This window comes from Theobroma umbraticum, unplaced genomic scaffold (assembly GCF_002168275.2).
Source record: "Theobroma umbraticum cultivar Fairchild unplaced genomic scaffold, ASM216827v3 scaffold_50.0, whole genome shotgun sequence".
NCBI lineage: Eukaryota > Viridiplantae > Streptophyta > Magnoliopsida > Malvales > Malvaceae > Theobroma > Theobroma umbraticum.
This window is the reverse complement of record NW_018397261.1, coordinates 2,446,585-2,459,038: the sequence shown is the minus strand read 5'-3', so window position 1 is coordinate 2,459,038 and position 12,454 is coordinate 2,446,585. Positions and strand designations below refer to the sequence as shown.

General features: G+C 36.4%; 2 protein-coding genes across 2 annotated transcripts; one reads left to right on the top strand and one right to left on the bottom strand.

Annotated features, from left to right (window-relative positions):
- Positions 1-4,954: 4,954 nt before the first annotated feature.
- Positions 4,955-7,964, top strand: LOC110417559 (COBRA-like protein 4). The gene is given in 8 exon segments (XM_089783719.1): positions 4,955-5,398; positions 5,513-5,592; positions 6,128-6,584; positions 6,672-6,819; positions 6,992-7,080; positions 7,083-7,113; positions 7,115-7,266; positions 7,372-7,964. Coding segments are annotated over 8 exon segments (1,386 nt in total). The 5' UTR covers positions 4,955-5,250; the 3' UTR covers positions 7,653-7,964.
- Positions 7,965-8,018: 54 nt separating this feature from the next.
- On the bottom strand, positions 8,019-12,157 carry LOC110417560 (protein COBRA-like). The gene is made up of 6 exons (XM_021429963.2): positions 11,872-12,157; positions 10,662-10,741; positions 9,760-10,216; positions 9,204-9,363; positions 8,809-9,086; positions 8,019-8,675 (listed from the first exon to the last, which is right to left on the bottom strand). The coding sequence occupies exons 1-6, from the start codon at positions 11,972-11,974 to the stop codon at positions 8,383-8,385; spliced, it is 1,371 nt and encodes a 456-aa protein (XP_021285638.1). The 5' UTR covers positions 11,975-12,157; the 3' UTR covers positions 8,019-8,382.
- Positions 12,158-12,454: the final 297 nt, after the last annotated feature.

Here is a 12,454-nt window from a genome sequence, read left to right as displayed (position 1 = left end):
ATTTTCTATTTCATTTCCTAATTTTCTATTGTTTCCTATTTATTTTTATTGCCTTATGCATTCCTTGATTAGCGAAAATTACTAAAGCTGTGTGTACCATAAAAAACCTTTCATATCAAGTAAAATTGTGAGCGATTAAGCCAAATCCTTACATGATATTAGAGCAGGAGGACTAGGGTCTTTTTTCTCCTCATCACCATGGCCCAAGGAAAGAGCAACAACTCTACACCTATAAGTACCCAAATAATCAATCAAAACACTAGCCAAAACACATATGATTTTTCATCTCCATGTACACATCTCTTTGATAACTCAGGCATAACCTTGGTTTCCTATCTTCTTAAGGAGGAAAATTATGCAACATGGTGTAGGGCCATGACAAACGCATTATTGGCCAAAAATAGATTTTTTCTTCGTGGATGCAACCCTCACTTATCCTTCACCTGATTCACCAAATGCGATGGTCTGGATAAAAAGTAATTCCATGCTTATCTCATGGATATTCAATTCTATTTATCCATCTTTTTATGACAATGTTGCATATTTCGATGCTGCAAGAAAGATGTGGATTGACTTGGAGAAGTTTCTTTCTCAAGGGAATGCACCCCATGTGCATCAATTGAATATGGATATTGTGAACACACAGCAAAAGGATTTATCAGAGGTTGTGCATTACACATAGCTAAAAGGATTTTGGGATGAGTACAACACTTATTCCCAAATCCCACCATGTACATATGGAGCTGCCAAAGCTCTTATTGTTGAAAAAGAAAAAGAGAAGGTTCACCAATTTTTGATGGGATTACATGAAAAATACAGTGTAGTGCGATCACAAATTTTGAACACAAATCTATTACCTTCCTTAGCGCGAGTATATGCTCTTGTTTCACAAAAAGAAAGGCAGCAACAAGTTCCTGCATTGAAAGGACCAACTACTATAGAAAGTGCTATTTTTGTTGTCTCTAAGAGAAATACTAAATCTGATGGTCCTCATGTTATGACAGGAATACACAATACCTCAAAGTTGTATTGTAATCATTGCAAGAAAAATAAACACACAAGGGAAACATGATTTGAATTACATGGATACCTAAACCGGTGGGAAAAGAACAAATCCAAACCAATTTGTTGGAAATCAACAAAAAATACATAAATCATAGAGATAATAGAGAATTCCACTAGGTCACCAATTAATGGTCTTTCCAACATGACTCATATCATTGCTTAATCTTGAGAAAGCCCATAGCATAAATCCTATGGCTAATTTTGCTAGTAAGACTATTTCTTTGTCCAATGACAATTGAATGGATTCTTGATTCAGGTGCTTCAGATCATATGACTTGCCAAAAGAGTGTCATAACCAATGAAAGAAACATTCCATTTGATTCTCCTATCAAAATTCTAAATGGTTCCCTTGTTTCAGCCAAGTCATATGGAGATGTGACTTTTAATCTCTTATTAAACTAAGTCATGTTCTTTATATACCTTCTTTTACTTGCAATCTTATTTCTATAAGTAAATTAACCAAAACCTTGAACCGTGTAGCTCATTTTTTTCCCTCATTTTGTGCTTTATTGGACCTAGCCACAAGGAAATTGATTGGCATGGGTGAACTCAAAGATGGCCTTTATTATTTCCAAGAAATCATCATTCTTATGGCTTCAACAACCTTTATCTGTGATATTAGGTTTTTCTTATAGCATCAACGACTTAGTCATTTGTCTTTTGATAAATTATCTCTCATCGATATTTTAAATTTTTTGTTTGTGAAAAACATTAATAAGTGTTTTGATGCTTGCCATCGAGCCAACTAAGCTCGTCAGTCTTTTCATACTAGTTCTATTAAAACTCAAAATGTTTTTGAATTAATTTATTGTAATGTATGGGGTCCATATCATACTCATTTATTATCAGGTGCCCATTATTTCTTAAGTATTGTTGATGATTTTACTGGGACTACAGGGATTTATTTGATGAAGGCCAAAACTTAGGTCTATTTTTTGTTAACATCTTTCATTGCCATGGTACATAGACAATTTAATTGTCCTTTGAAACAAATTTGTACTGATAATAGGACTAACTTTACCGATCATAAATTCCAACAATTTTGTCAACAAAATGGGATTCTTAATTAATTTTCTTGTGTCTGTACACCTCAACAAAATGGGATAATAGAGCGTAAGCATAGGCTTTTTCTTGAAATTGCTAGAGCCTTAAGATTTCGCGTAGGCTTATCCATTAAATTTTGAAAAAAATGTGTCTGAACAGTAGCATACTTGATTAACTATACTTCCATTTCATTTTTATCTAAAAAGAGCCTGTATGAGATTTTATTTTTTCAAAAACCTAATTATTTACATCTTCATGTTCTTAGATGTCTTTATTATACCTCTGTTATTCCAAGATCTAGAGATAAATATCATGAACGTGCTACTACTTGCATCTTTGTTGGCTATTGGATATAAAGTAAATGATTTGAAAGCCCATCAAATCTTCGTCTCTCGCAATGCTGTGTTCCATGAAAACATTTTCCCATTCCAAGATCAAATGCAAATTGTACTAGTTCAAAAACCTTTCATTGCCACACTTATTGTCTTACCCATCATGGACCAAGAAATAAAAAGTAATGAGAAAAGCTAGTTGCCTCTAAATTCACCTCAAGTACCTAAAATAGACTTGAACCCTTAGACATCCATAGTGTACCTCAACCTGAACCTTTCAAGACTGCAAAACTAGTAAATAATCCAACACAACAAATCCAAAACCACTCATCTCGCCCTATTCGCAACAAAACTTTCCTAGCTCATTTCAATGATTTCCATGTTGATTTTCCAAGAAATAATAAAAGCCCATCCTGCGCCATCACCAGGATAGCTTCCTCATGTACACTTCATCCCTCATCTCATTTTGTTTCCTACTCTAAATTCACTTCATCCCTTACATGATGAGCCTATATCTTATAAACAGGCCCTTAAAGATATTTGATTGCAAGCAGCAATGTAACATGAACTTGAAGCTCTTGAAAAGAATCAGACATAGACACTAAAAAATTGCTTCCAGAAAGAAAGCTACAGGATGCAAATAAATATGCAAGATTAAATCTCACTCTGATGGGGCAATTGAATGCTACAAGGTACGCCTTGTGGCTAAAGGATATACTCAAGTGGAAGGATTAGATATATTGAGACTTTCACACTAGTTGCTAAACTTACCACCGTGCGCACTCTTTTAGCAATTGCAGCTGCTAAACATTGGGTTCTTCATCAACTTGGTGTACACAATGCATTCGTTCATGGTGACTTAGATGAAGAAGGCAGTTTCCTGATTTTTTGTTATTTCTTATTTATTTGTAGTACCTTGTACATTCCTTGATTAGTGGAAATTACTAGGACTATATGTATTATAAGAACCTCTCACATCAAGTAAAATGGTGAGCTATTAAACCAAATCTTTACATGCTGAACAATGAGAAAGCTTCTCTTATGGCCAGAATTTCCACCTGATCAGCTTCACAAAAACGGATAGACTTAGCAAATCTCATCACTACTTTCTTTTTATAATTTCGAAGAATCCCATCAATACTTGCCTCTCCCCTAATTCCCAACTGAAGCTTCAACCACATTAAATTTGAGTCATCCTTATTGTGTGTTGTCCATTCAACCCTAATCCTCCGTGGCTTCACAATCTGAGCAAAACTCACTGAAGCTGGACTTCTAAATATATCATCAACTATATCGTTCAACTCAAAGTTTAATCAAATAATACAATTGGTTTCAATCCCATATTTTAACTAGCAATTTTTTCCTATGACGTTGAGATCTCATTGGCGGCTACTATCCAATGAGTATCAAAGTCATTTTCACAGATGAGACGTCTAAATTTGCCCACTTAATTATTTTTGTAATATTGGTAAGGATACTCATAAGCAACTCACTTTTCTTAATTTCAAACCTTTTTTATAATATATATTTTCTATCATATAATAATTCTAAATCAGCTTGATCATCATACACTAATTTCAAACTTTTTGTTGCGCACTGTACTACTTGGATGTTAAGTTCATCTCAGTAACTGAAATTGAGGAATTAATAAAGCAGAGCAAGAAAATGGATCAAATAAAACACTTTGCAATTGGTAATGGCAAATGCCTTGCATAATCCGAGTCCTAAAGCTATTTCAGCTCCATCATCATGATGCCTTGAACTTGTGCTCATTAACCGCTCAAATTTTGTCTAGCTTATCTGGTATAAAGAAAAATTGTCTAGTTTTACTGCTTCAGATTTGGCTTCCCTTTCAACAACCCTACGCAGTTATATATAAGTCTGTGAGTGGTTAATTGTAAGGTTATCCGAGGACACATGATGCATACAAAGAGACAGCTACCTTGTATCTTTTATTTTGCTTTCTTAAGCATTTGTCTTTTAAATTAAGCTGAGGTATCACATTCAGATAGAGAGAGCTCATTTGCCTTGCCTCCAACATCCCAGCGCCCTCTTGTCTGGATGGGTGGCAGAAGTAGCTAAATTTAATCCTTTTAGACTCTCCAGTCTCCAATTTGCTCATTCTTTTTTTTTTTTTTTCACCTTGACATAAGAGGTTGTACCATAAAACCTGATTTAGAACAAGGAAACAATAGTAATTAAGAAAACAATCCAATTTATAATATAATGAACCAAAACTCTCAAGGAATAGGGTAAAAATTCAGTTTGAATATTGCTGGAGTTAAAATGGGTTAGGCTTCATGAGAGAATGAGACTTGACAAATGGATATGGATTCAAGAGGAATAAGCAGCACTACAATCCCCAAAATCAATAGGCTCAAAGAGGGAAATTCCAGTAGAAATAGAAGACTTGCTATTGAAGCAGTCCAATACCTGACATTTCCTCACACACATATACGTAGGTGACCACCACACACAGCACTGTGAATTTTGAAGAACTGTTGAGCAGTTCTGTTCAAACCTCTCAAAATCTCTCCCGCCAGCTTTTCCTTTTCCATCATTCCTCGCAAAAGATTTGCTTCAAGATGCAGAAAACCTTTTTAAAAACTAATGTGTCAAAAGAGAGAGACGAGGAGAAAGATGAAAATATCCCATGAAATATTAACAACCAGTTGGTAAGACATTTTCAACTCATTCTTTGCCAATATACTCTTGCCTTTCCTTCTTAACACAACGTACAAAGGCAAACACCTTCCAGTCTCCTTTGAGTTCTTGCCAGGAGCTTGGAACTTCAGTGAAATTCTGGCAAATGGAATTTGATCAATCTACCACAACATCTCACAAATTCCTCTCCATTTCTCCAAGTTATTGCCAATGTCGGAAATGCTGCTCATTTCTACAACTGAAGTTCATTTGTGGTCTAGTTGTTCTATTTCTCATTATGCTTCCCAATGCCGGTAAAGTTCTTTCTCACAATATCATATAGAAATATTAGAATGTTTTCTTGCAAGAAACTTCATGTTTTCTGTTTGTTACCTCTGGCTGCTGACTCTTTTTTCCCATACTTTTAGCTGCATATGATCCACTGGATCCGACTGGAAACATAACAATAAAATGGGATATAGTCTCTTGGACTGCAGATGGCTACGTGGTGAGTTGAACATGGCAGTTTGTCGTTTTTTCCTCTTTTAGTAACAAATTCTGAAGGAAGCCTTGCTTGTCATAGTGTTATATTCATTCCTAGAACTAAAGTTCACATGTTCATGAGTTGGTATGGCAGTTGAATCAAACCTTTAATGCTTAAGAAAGAAAGTTATCTTCGGCTTGAGCTTTCCCTGTCCGTGTAACTTTAGGAATCAAATACAAAGTGTAGAATACCAAATCAGCCATATAAATAGGAAAATTTTGCAGGGTTAAGATCAACCTCCAATGCCATGGAAGAATTATCCGGGGCAAAAGCAAAACTTTGAAATCTTATTGCCACCTTTCCCTACGCCATAAATGACTCTTGGGAAACTTTATATTATCATACAGAATGAGAAAAAACAACATAGAGAGAGCCCCCAATTCATTCTCTTCTGAATTTTTTTAGAGGGAGATCCCCAGATCATTTTGTGTATTGATCTTTTCACTTTTTCTTTTTTTTTTTATTTTTTTTACTTTTTATCTTCGATAAATTCTACCAGGCAGCAGTGACGATGAGCAACTTCCAAATGTATCGTAGCATCATGAACCCTGGCTGGACTCTAGGATGGCAATGGGCTAAGAAAGAAGTGATATGGTCCATGGTAGGAGCTCAAACCACAGAGCAAGGAGACTGTTCCAAGTTCAAAGGAAATGTTCCTCACTGTTGTATGAAGAATCCTATAGTGCTTGATTTGCTCCCTGGAGTTCCTTACAACCAGCAGTTCTCCAATTGTTGTAAAGCCGGCGTGGTGTCTGCTTGGGGACAAGATCCTTCAGGTTCAGTATCGGCCTTTCAGGTGAGTGTTGGACTCGCAGGAACTTCGAATAAGACAGTAAAACTACCCACAAATTTTTCTTTGCTTGGTCCGGGGCCAGGGTACACTTGTGGCCCTGCAAAGGTTGTGCCCTCCACAATCTACTTCACACCTGATCGTCGGCGAAAGACTCAGGCATTGAGTAAGCGCTGTTTCACTTCCAATTTTTCAAGTTATTATTTAAAGCTAGTAAATTACTATAATAACTAATGTTTTTCATTGTATGCAGTGACATGGAATGTGACATGCACTTATTCACAATTTCTTGCCTCAAGGAACCCAAGCTGTTGTGTTTCATTCTCATCTTTCTATAATGAGACTATCACTCCTTGCCCATCCTGCGCTTGCGGTTGCCAGAATAAACACAACTGTATTAGGTAAGCCTCTTATTCAATATCTACCCCTGGCTGATAGATCTGTATCTTGATTTCTAAATGCGAAAACATGCGCATAACAAAAACATTCTATTTAGAATGTTTAAACCATAAAAGCACACGACAACTTCATTCTTGGATACTGCTCATTGCTCATGATGATTGGATTCTACAGGAGTGATTCAAAGGAGGCACACCGCGCAGGAATAAACACTAGGAGGAAAGACAATACACCATTGCTGCAATGCACACATCACATGTGCCCATAAGGGTGCATTGGCATGTGAAGCTCAACTACAGACTACTGGCGTGTGAAGATTGCCATCACTAATTTTAATTACAGGATGAACTACACACAGTGGACGCTTGTTGCACAGCATCCCAATCTCAATGCCGTCACCCAAGTCTTTAGTTTTGATTACAAGCCTCTCGTGCCCTACGAAGCCATAAGTGAGTGCCTAACCATTTCTATTTAATGAACTCTGACAGGACTAACCTGGAAGCAAATATGGAATCCCAGAATTCTTAACACCTGTGATCAACTTGCTTATGCAGATGATACCGGCATGTTTTATGGTATGAAATACTACAATGACCTATTGATGGAAGCAGGGCCCCAAGGAAATGTCCAGTCTGAGGTGCTCCTTAGGAAAAACAAGGACACATTTACCTTCAAGCAGGGTTGGGCATTTCCTCGCAAAGTATACTTTAATGGGGATGAATGCTTGTTGCCTCCTCCTGATACATACCCCTTCCTACCAAACTCTGCCCATGTAAATCCAATCGCCATATTGACAATGGCATTCTCAGCGCTCCTGTTTATGTTGAACATGTAGAGATCATCTGGAGAGAAGAAGATTTTCAGAAAGTATTACAGATAAAGAAGAGTGGTTTGTTTGCATTGGACCTTCATTCGTTACAGGTATACGTCATAACTCATTTCTAGAAACTTGCAGATCTGGTCAGCGCGGGATGATTTGTGATAGTTGTGAAAAAATAAACTAAATTTCACATGATCCAGAAATTCCCCACTTTTGAGCTGCATCAGTATTGCATCATGGTGTAAATTGAATTGTCTCACCTTCTCTGTCTCTCGTGCAGTTTAAATGTCATATATTAATCAATTAGCCTTTTTCTCTTCTGCATTTTACATAGTATTCGGGATGTAAAATAGTTTTATATGGCTGAGTGCAATAGAAACATAACAAACCATATATCAACTATAATTTCTTTTGATGTTCGTCAATACAATGCTACAAACTTGTTTGTGGATACTCTACAAACAAATCGATCGTGTGTATGATGTGAATAAACATACAACAAAGCAGCTAACTCCAAAAAGAAATGGTGTCAATTACAAAGCTGCATAAATAAATAAGACGCCAAAATGCTTTAAGAACGGGACATTGTGCACCTGAACCTGGTTGTAGCATGCTATGTTCCCGCACCAACACTATACCAACCCCATCAAGTGGATCATTATAAGCTTTGGTGCATTAATATAAATCAGATGGGATTCGCGGGCTGTCAAACAAATGGCTTTAGCAGTTCCCCAGACAGTATTCATCACATACAAGCCCATAAGAAAACAATAGATGCCAAGATTGTCATGACCAGCTTAAGTAGAGAGATAACTGGCCTAAAACCAGAATTTGGCAACCATGGATAGGCATCCGGAGGTGGCATGACACAGTTATCACCATTAAAATATATCCTCCGCGGGAAAGCCCATCCCTTTTCAAAAGTAAAGGTTGCTGCATCTTTTCGGAATAATAGTTCTGACTGCACATTCCCAAGAGGGCCAGCTTCTGAGAGCAAATCATTGTAAAACTTAACTCCCCATAACATGGCAGTATCATCTGAGTAAGAAAAGTTCATCGAGTCCATGGTCACAAAATATATATTAGAAATATAACAGAGAACTATGCACAGATTTAGGAAAATGAAATGATGCTACTTCAAAGAAATAAATCATGGCAAACTTAGACTTACTTAAGCCAGCATATGGAGTTAATGATTTGTAATTAAAGCTGAAAAGCTGGGTAAGATTGTCAAAGTTCGGATGTTGCACAACTAGATTCCACTGTGTGTAATTCATTCTGTAATTGAAATTGGTGATTGTGATTTTCACACGCCAGTACTCCTTGTAGTTGAGCTTAACATGCCAGTGAACTCGAACTGGACACATATGGCTTGTACACTGAAGCAGAGGTGAATTGCTAGATTTGCCTGGACCAGAAACAGCTGAAGCTAAATATGGAGACCTTTCACTGCAGGATGTCATCACCAAGAAAAAAAAAAGACACGGAGAGAGAGAAATTAAAAAAGCTGCAAAACTATAAAGGATAATTGGAGGGGGAAAAGGACAGACAAATGATATAACTTACCTTACACAACTCCCAGGTTCTGTTATGTTATTTTGACAGCCACAAGCACATGTCGGGCAGCTTACAATGGTGTCATTATAGAAGGAAGAGAGGGAGACACAACAAGTAGGTGTCTTCTGAGCCAGGAATTGTGAATATGTGCATGTAACATTCCACGTCACTGCAATGAGATGCAAGTAAGATAGACTGAAGTTAGAAGATTGTTCCACCATCCTGAATTATTACTAAAAAAATACACTTAGTTCACTTTCCATCTTAGTTCAAGCTTTAGTCCGTTATGGAGAAGAAAATTGTTGCAGATGTTACTATTTAACTTTCTTCACCAAAAACTACTAAATTCCAATAATAATTTTATACAAATTCATAGAACATACATTATACTAAGTCTTTAAATTTTATAAGTGAAGCAAGTATGCATGTAAGCATGTAGATATCGTTCAAATGAAAATCAGTAATGTCTTGCCAGATGATGTATCTATACAATAAGTCAAAAAGGGTTATATCTAACTTGATTAGTTCAGACTTAAAAAGCAGAGCTGTAGAGCAAGGAACTTACTCATAGCTTGAGTTATTCTCCTTTTATCCGGAGTCACGAATTTAGTTGGTCTCACAATCTTGGCAGGGCCACAAGTATATCCAGGACCTGGTGCTCTTAGGGTAAAGTTTCTAGGCACTCTCACAGTTTTGTTAGTTGTTCCTGCAGCACCAACACTAACCTGAAATGAGCTTGCTGCATTGGCAGGGTCTTGAACCCATGAATTTATCACCCCGCCTTTGCAGCAATTTGCTATCTGCTGGTTATAAGGAGTTCCAGGCAATAAATCCACAACTGTTGGATCCTTTTTACAGCAATGTGGTATGTTTCCCTTGAACTTTGAACAATCCCCTTGCTCTGTAGTTTGGGCTCCCATCATGCTCCAGATTACTTCCTTTTTTGCCCATGTCCACCCCAATGTCCAACCAGGTGCCTGAATATGTCGATACTGTTGGAAATTGTAAATTGTAACAACCGCCTACCAAAGTCGTAAGAAGAATAATTAGTATTAGAAATCCAGGAAAGAAGGAAAATAAAAAAGGCTTTAACATCAAAACAAAAACTCATGGAACTGCAATGCTGGATTGGCTATATTTTCACCCTAAGTGTTATATCTCTGAATGTGTTGAAGAAAAATATACACTTTTTGTGAGCCTTGAAAGAAAATGAACAGCAAAAAAGCAATGCTCCTTTGAAAATTATTCTGTGCAGTAAAGAGGCAGTTGCATACACACCCAAAAAAAAAGACATCAGTGATTTCTTTTGAAAACTAATCAAACAGAGCAAACAATCAAATCAATGCGTTAAACTTCCGATAGAAAATCTTGCTGGTTCCAAAAATCTATTTTGATTTTTGAAGGTAAGTTATTAGCTCTTTATATGTAAAAAAGCAAATGCACCCCAGACCCTTCAGTAATACTTACAACATAGCCATCTGGAGTCCAGCTTATTACGTCCCATTTGATAGTGACATTGCCAGTTGGATCAAGTGCATCATAAGCTTCTACAGAAACAGCCAAAAGATCCCAAAACTCTAATTAAAAGATAATTAAGGCATTGAGTTTTGAACAAATACTATTGTGAATTAAGGTCTGGATCACAAAATCAGAAATTAACATGCAAAACATGAAGTTTGCTCGTCAATAGCATTTTGCCTTTTTAGCCTTGGCCTGGGTAGAGACCTTTGGCCTGTCTAGCATTATCTACTGCAACTTGCAGACACATATAAGACCCAAACAAATTGTAAAATGTCTTGATACCCCAATGGCATAGATGTAAAGCGTTTTAATAATTTCATGTACTACACCATAAAAGTAAAAGTAGCCCTCCAATCTTTTCCTTTTGTGTATTATAGGTATGATTGTTATGATGGTGACTTCAATTATAAACTTCAATAAGCATCTCTTGCGTTATGACACTACACTTCAAAGTCTTTGGGGTCAAATTTGGTCAGTTCTATGTCGGTAAATACTGTACAATTTGATCTTACATTTCGAGCACACAGATCTCCATTCTTGGTAAGTTTCTCCATTTTATTGGTTAAAGCACTTAAATCTTAGTGTGTCCAGCACTGTTTTAGTTCTTTCATTTCTCTTCTCCCAAGAAATACCCTCTTTGCTGTAAAAAAACTAAAGTTGAGCCACCTTTTAAGAAGAACAGGGACAACAAATGATGCAAAAAACCTATCTGGCTTGCACTCATTATGCTTACATTTATACTTTTGGAAATTAAAATAAATGCCAAACTGTTGAAACAGAGTAACTGATCATTCATTAAGGAAGAAGGCCTTAAAAAAACAAGAAGAACAATTCCATTTTCCTCAATCTCTTCAACTTCTTAACAGCAGCCAAAATCAGATAACTCAATCCAACTTTCCAATCCAATCAAGACATAAAGAAACTACAAGATCAAGCTTTGAAGCTAATTTCAGCAACCCAGTTTGCCCTTTATATTAAAAAACTTGGATACAAAAACAAAATAACATTATGTTACTATAATTAGCAATCAACCACCTAATGAGAGCATTCAAGCTCCAAACTCTATGGAAGCATTTAAGCAAAACCCAGATTCAATTTCTTTACTAACAAGAACTACTCCCTTTAAGAAAAACCATGCATTTGACCGGAAACTTACCTGTAGAAGTGAAAGTGGAGCAAGATAACAAGAAGAGAAGCAAAATGGTACAGCTACAGAGCTTGGAAATGGATCCAGAAGCTGATGACAAGACAGTCTCCATGTCTTGATGCACACCCGGATAGTTTATCTGATGTTCTATGCTGTGATTAAGCTTAAGATCTACACAAGGAAATGGAAAGAGAGAGAAAGAAAAGATCCTTCTCACATGGAAAGGGAGCTCTTTCTAGAGTACGAGTGAGCTTGTAAAAGCTTATAGTTCTGTGTCTGAGAGAGATCCAGCCATCAATGCAATGTGGCTGCAGCGGTCGTTAGTTAACGTGCAGGTGTAAAATCACCATGATACCCTTCTGTGCTAAACTATTTTTCTTAAAAAAATTATTTTAAAAAACTTATTTTTTTTATATTACCCTCAAATTAGAAAATTCGCAAAATATGAACTCAAAGAGAATCTTTGTATTTTTCATAATTAAGTAAGTTAAAAACAAGGGTAAAATACATTATCTCTAACTTTTAGGTATAAATTTATAAGAATTCATTAGTATTAAAAATTGACAATCTGTTTCAAAAATATAAATACGAT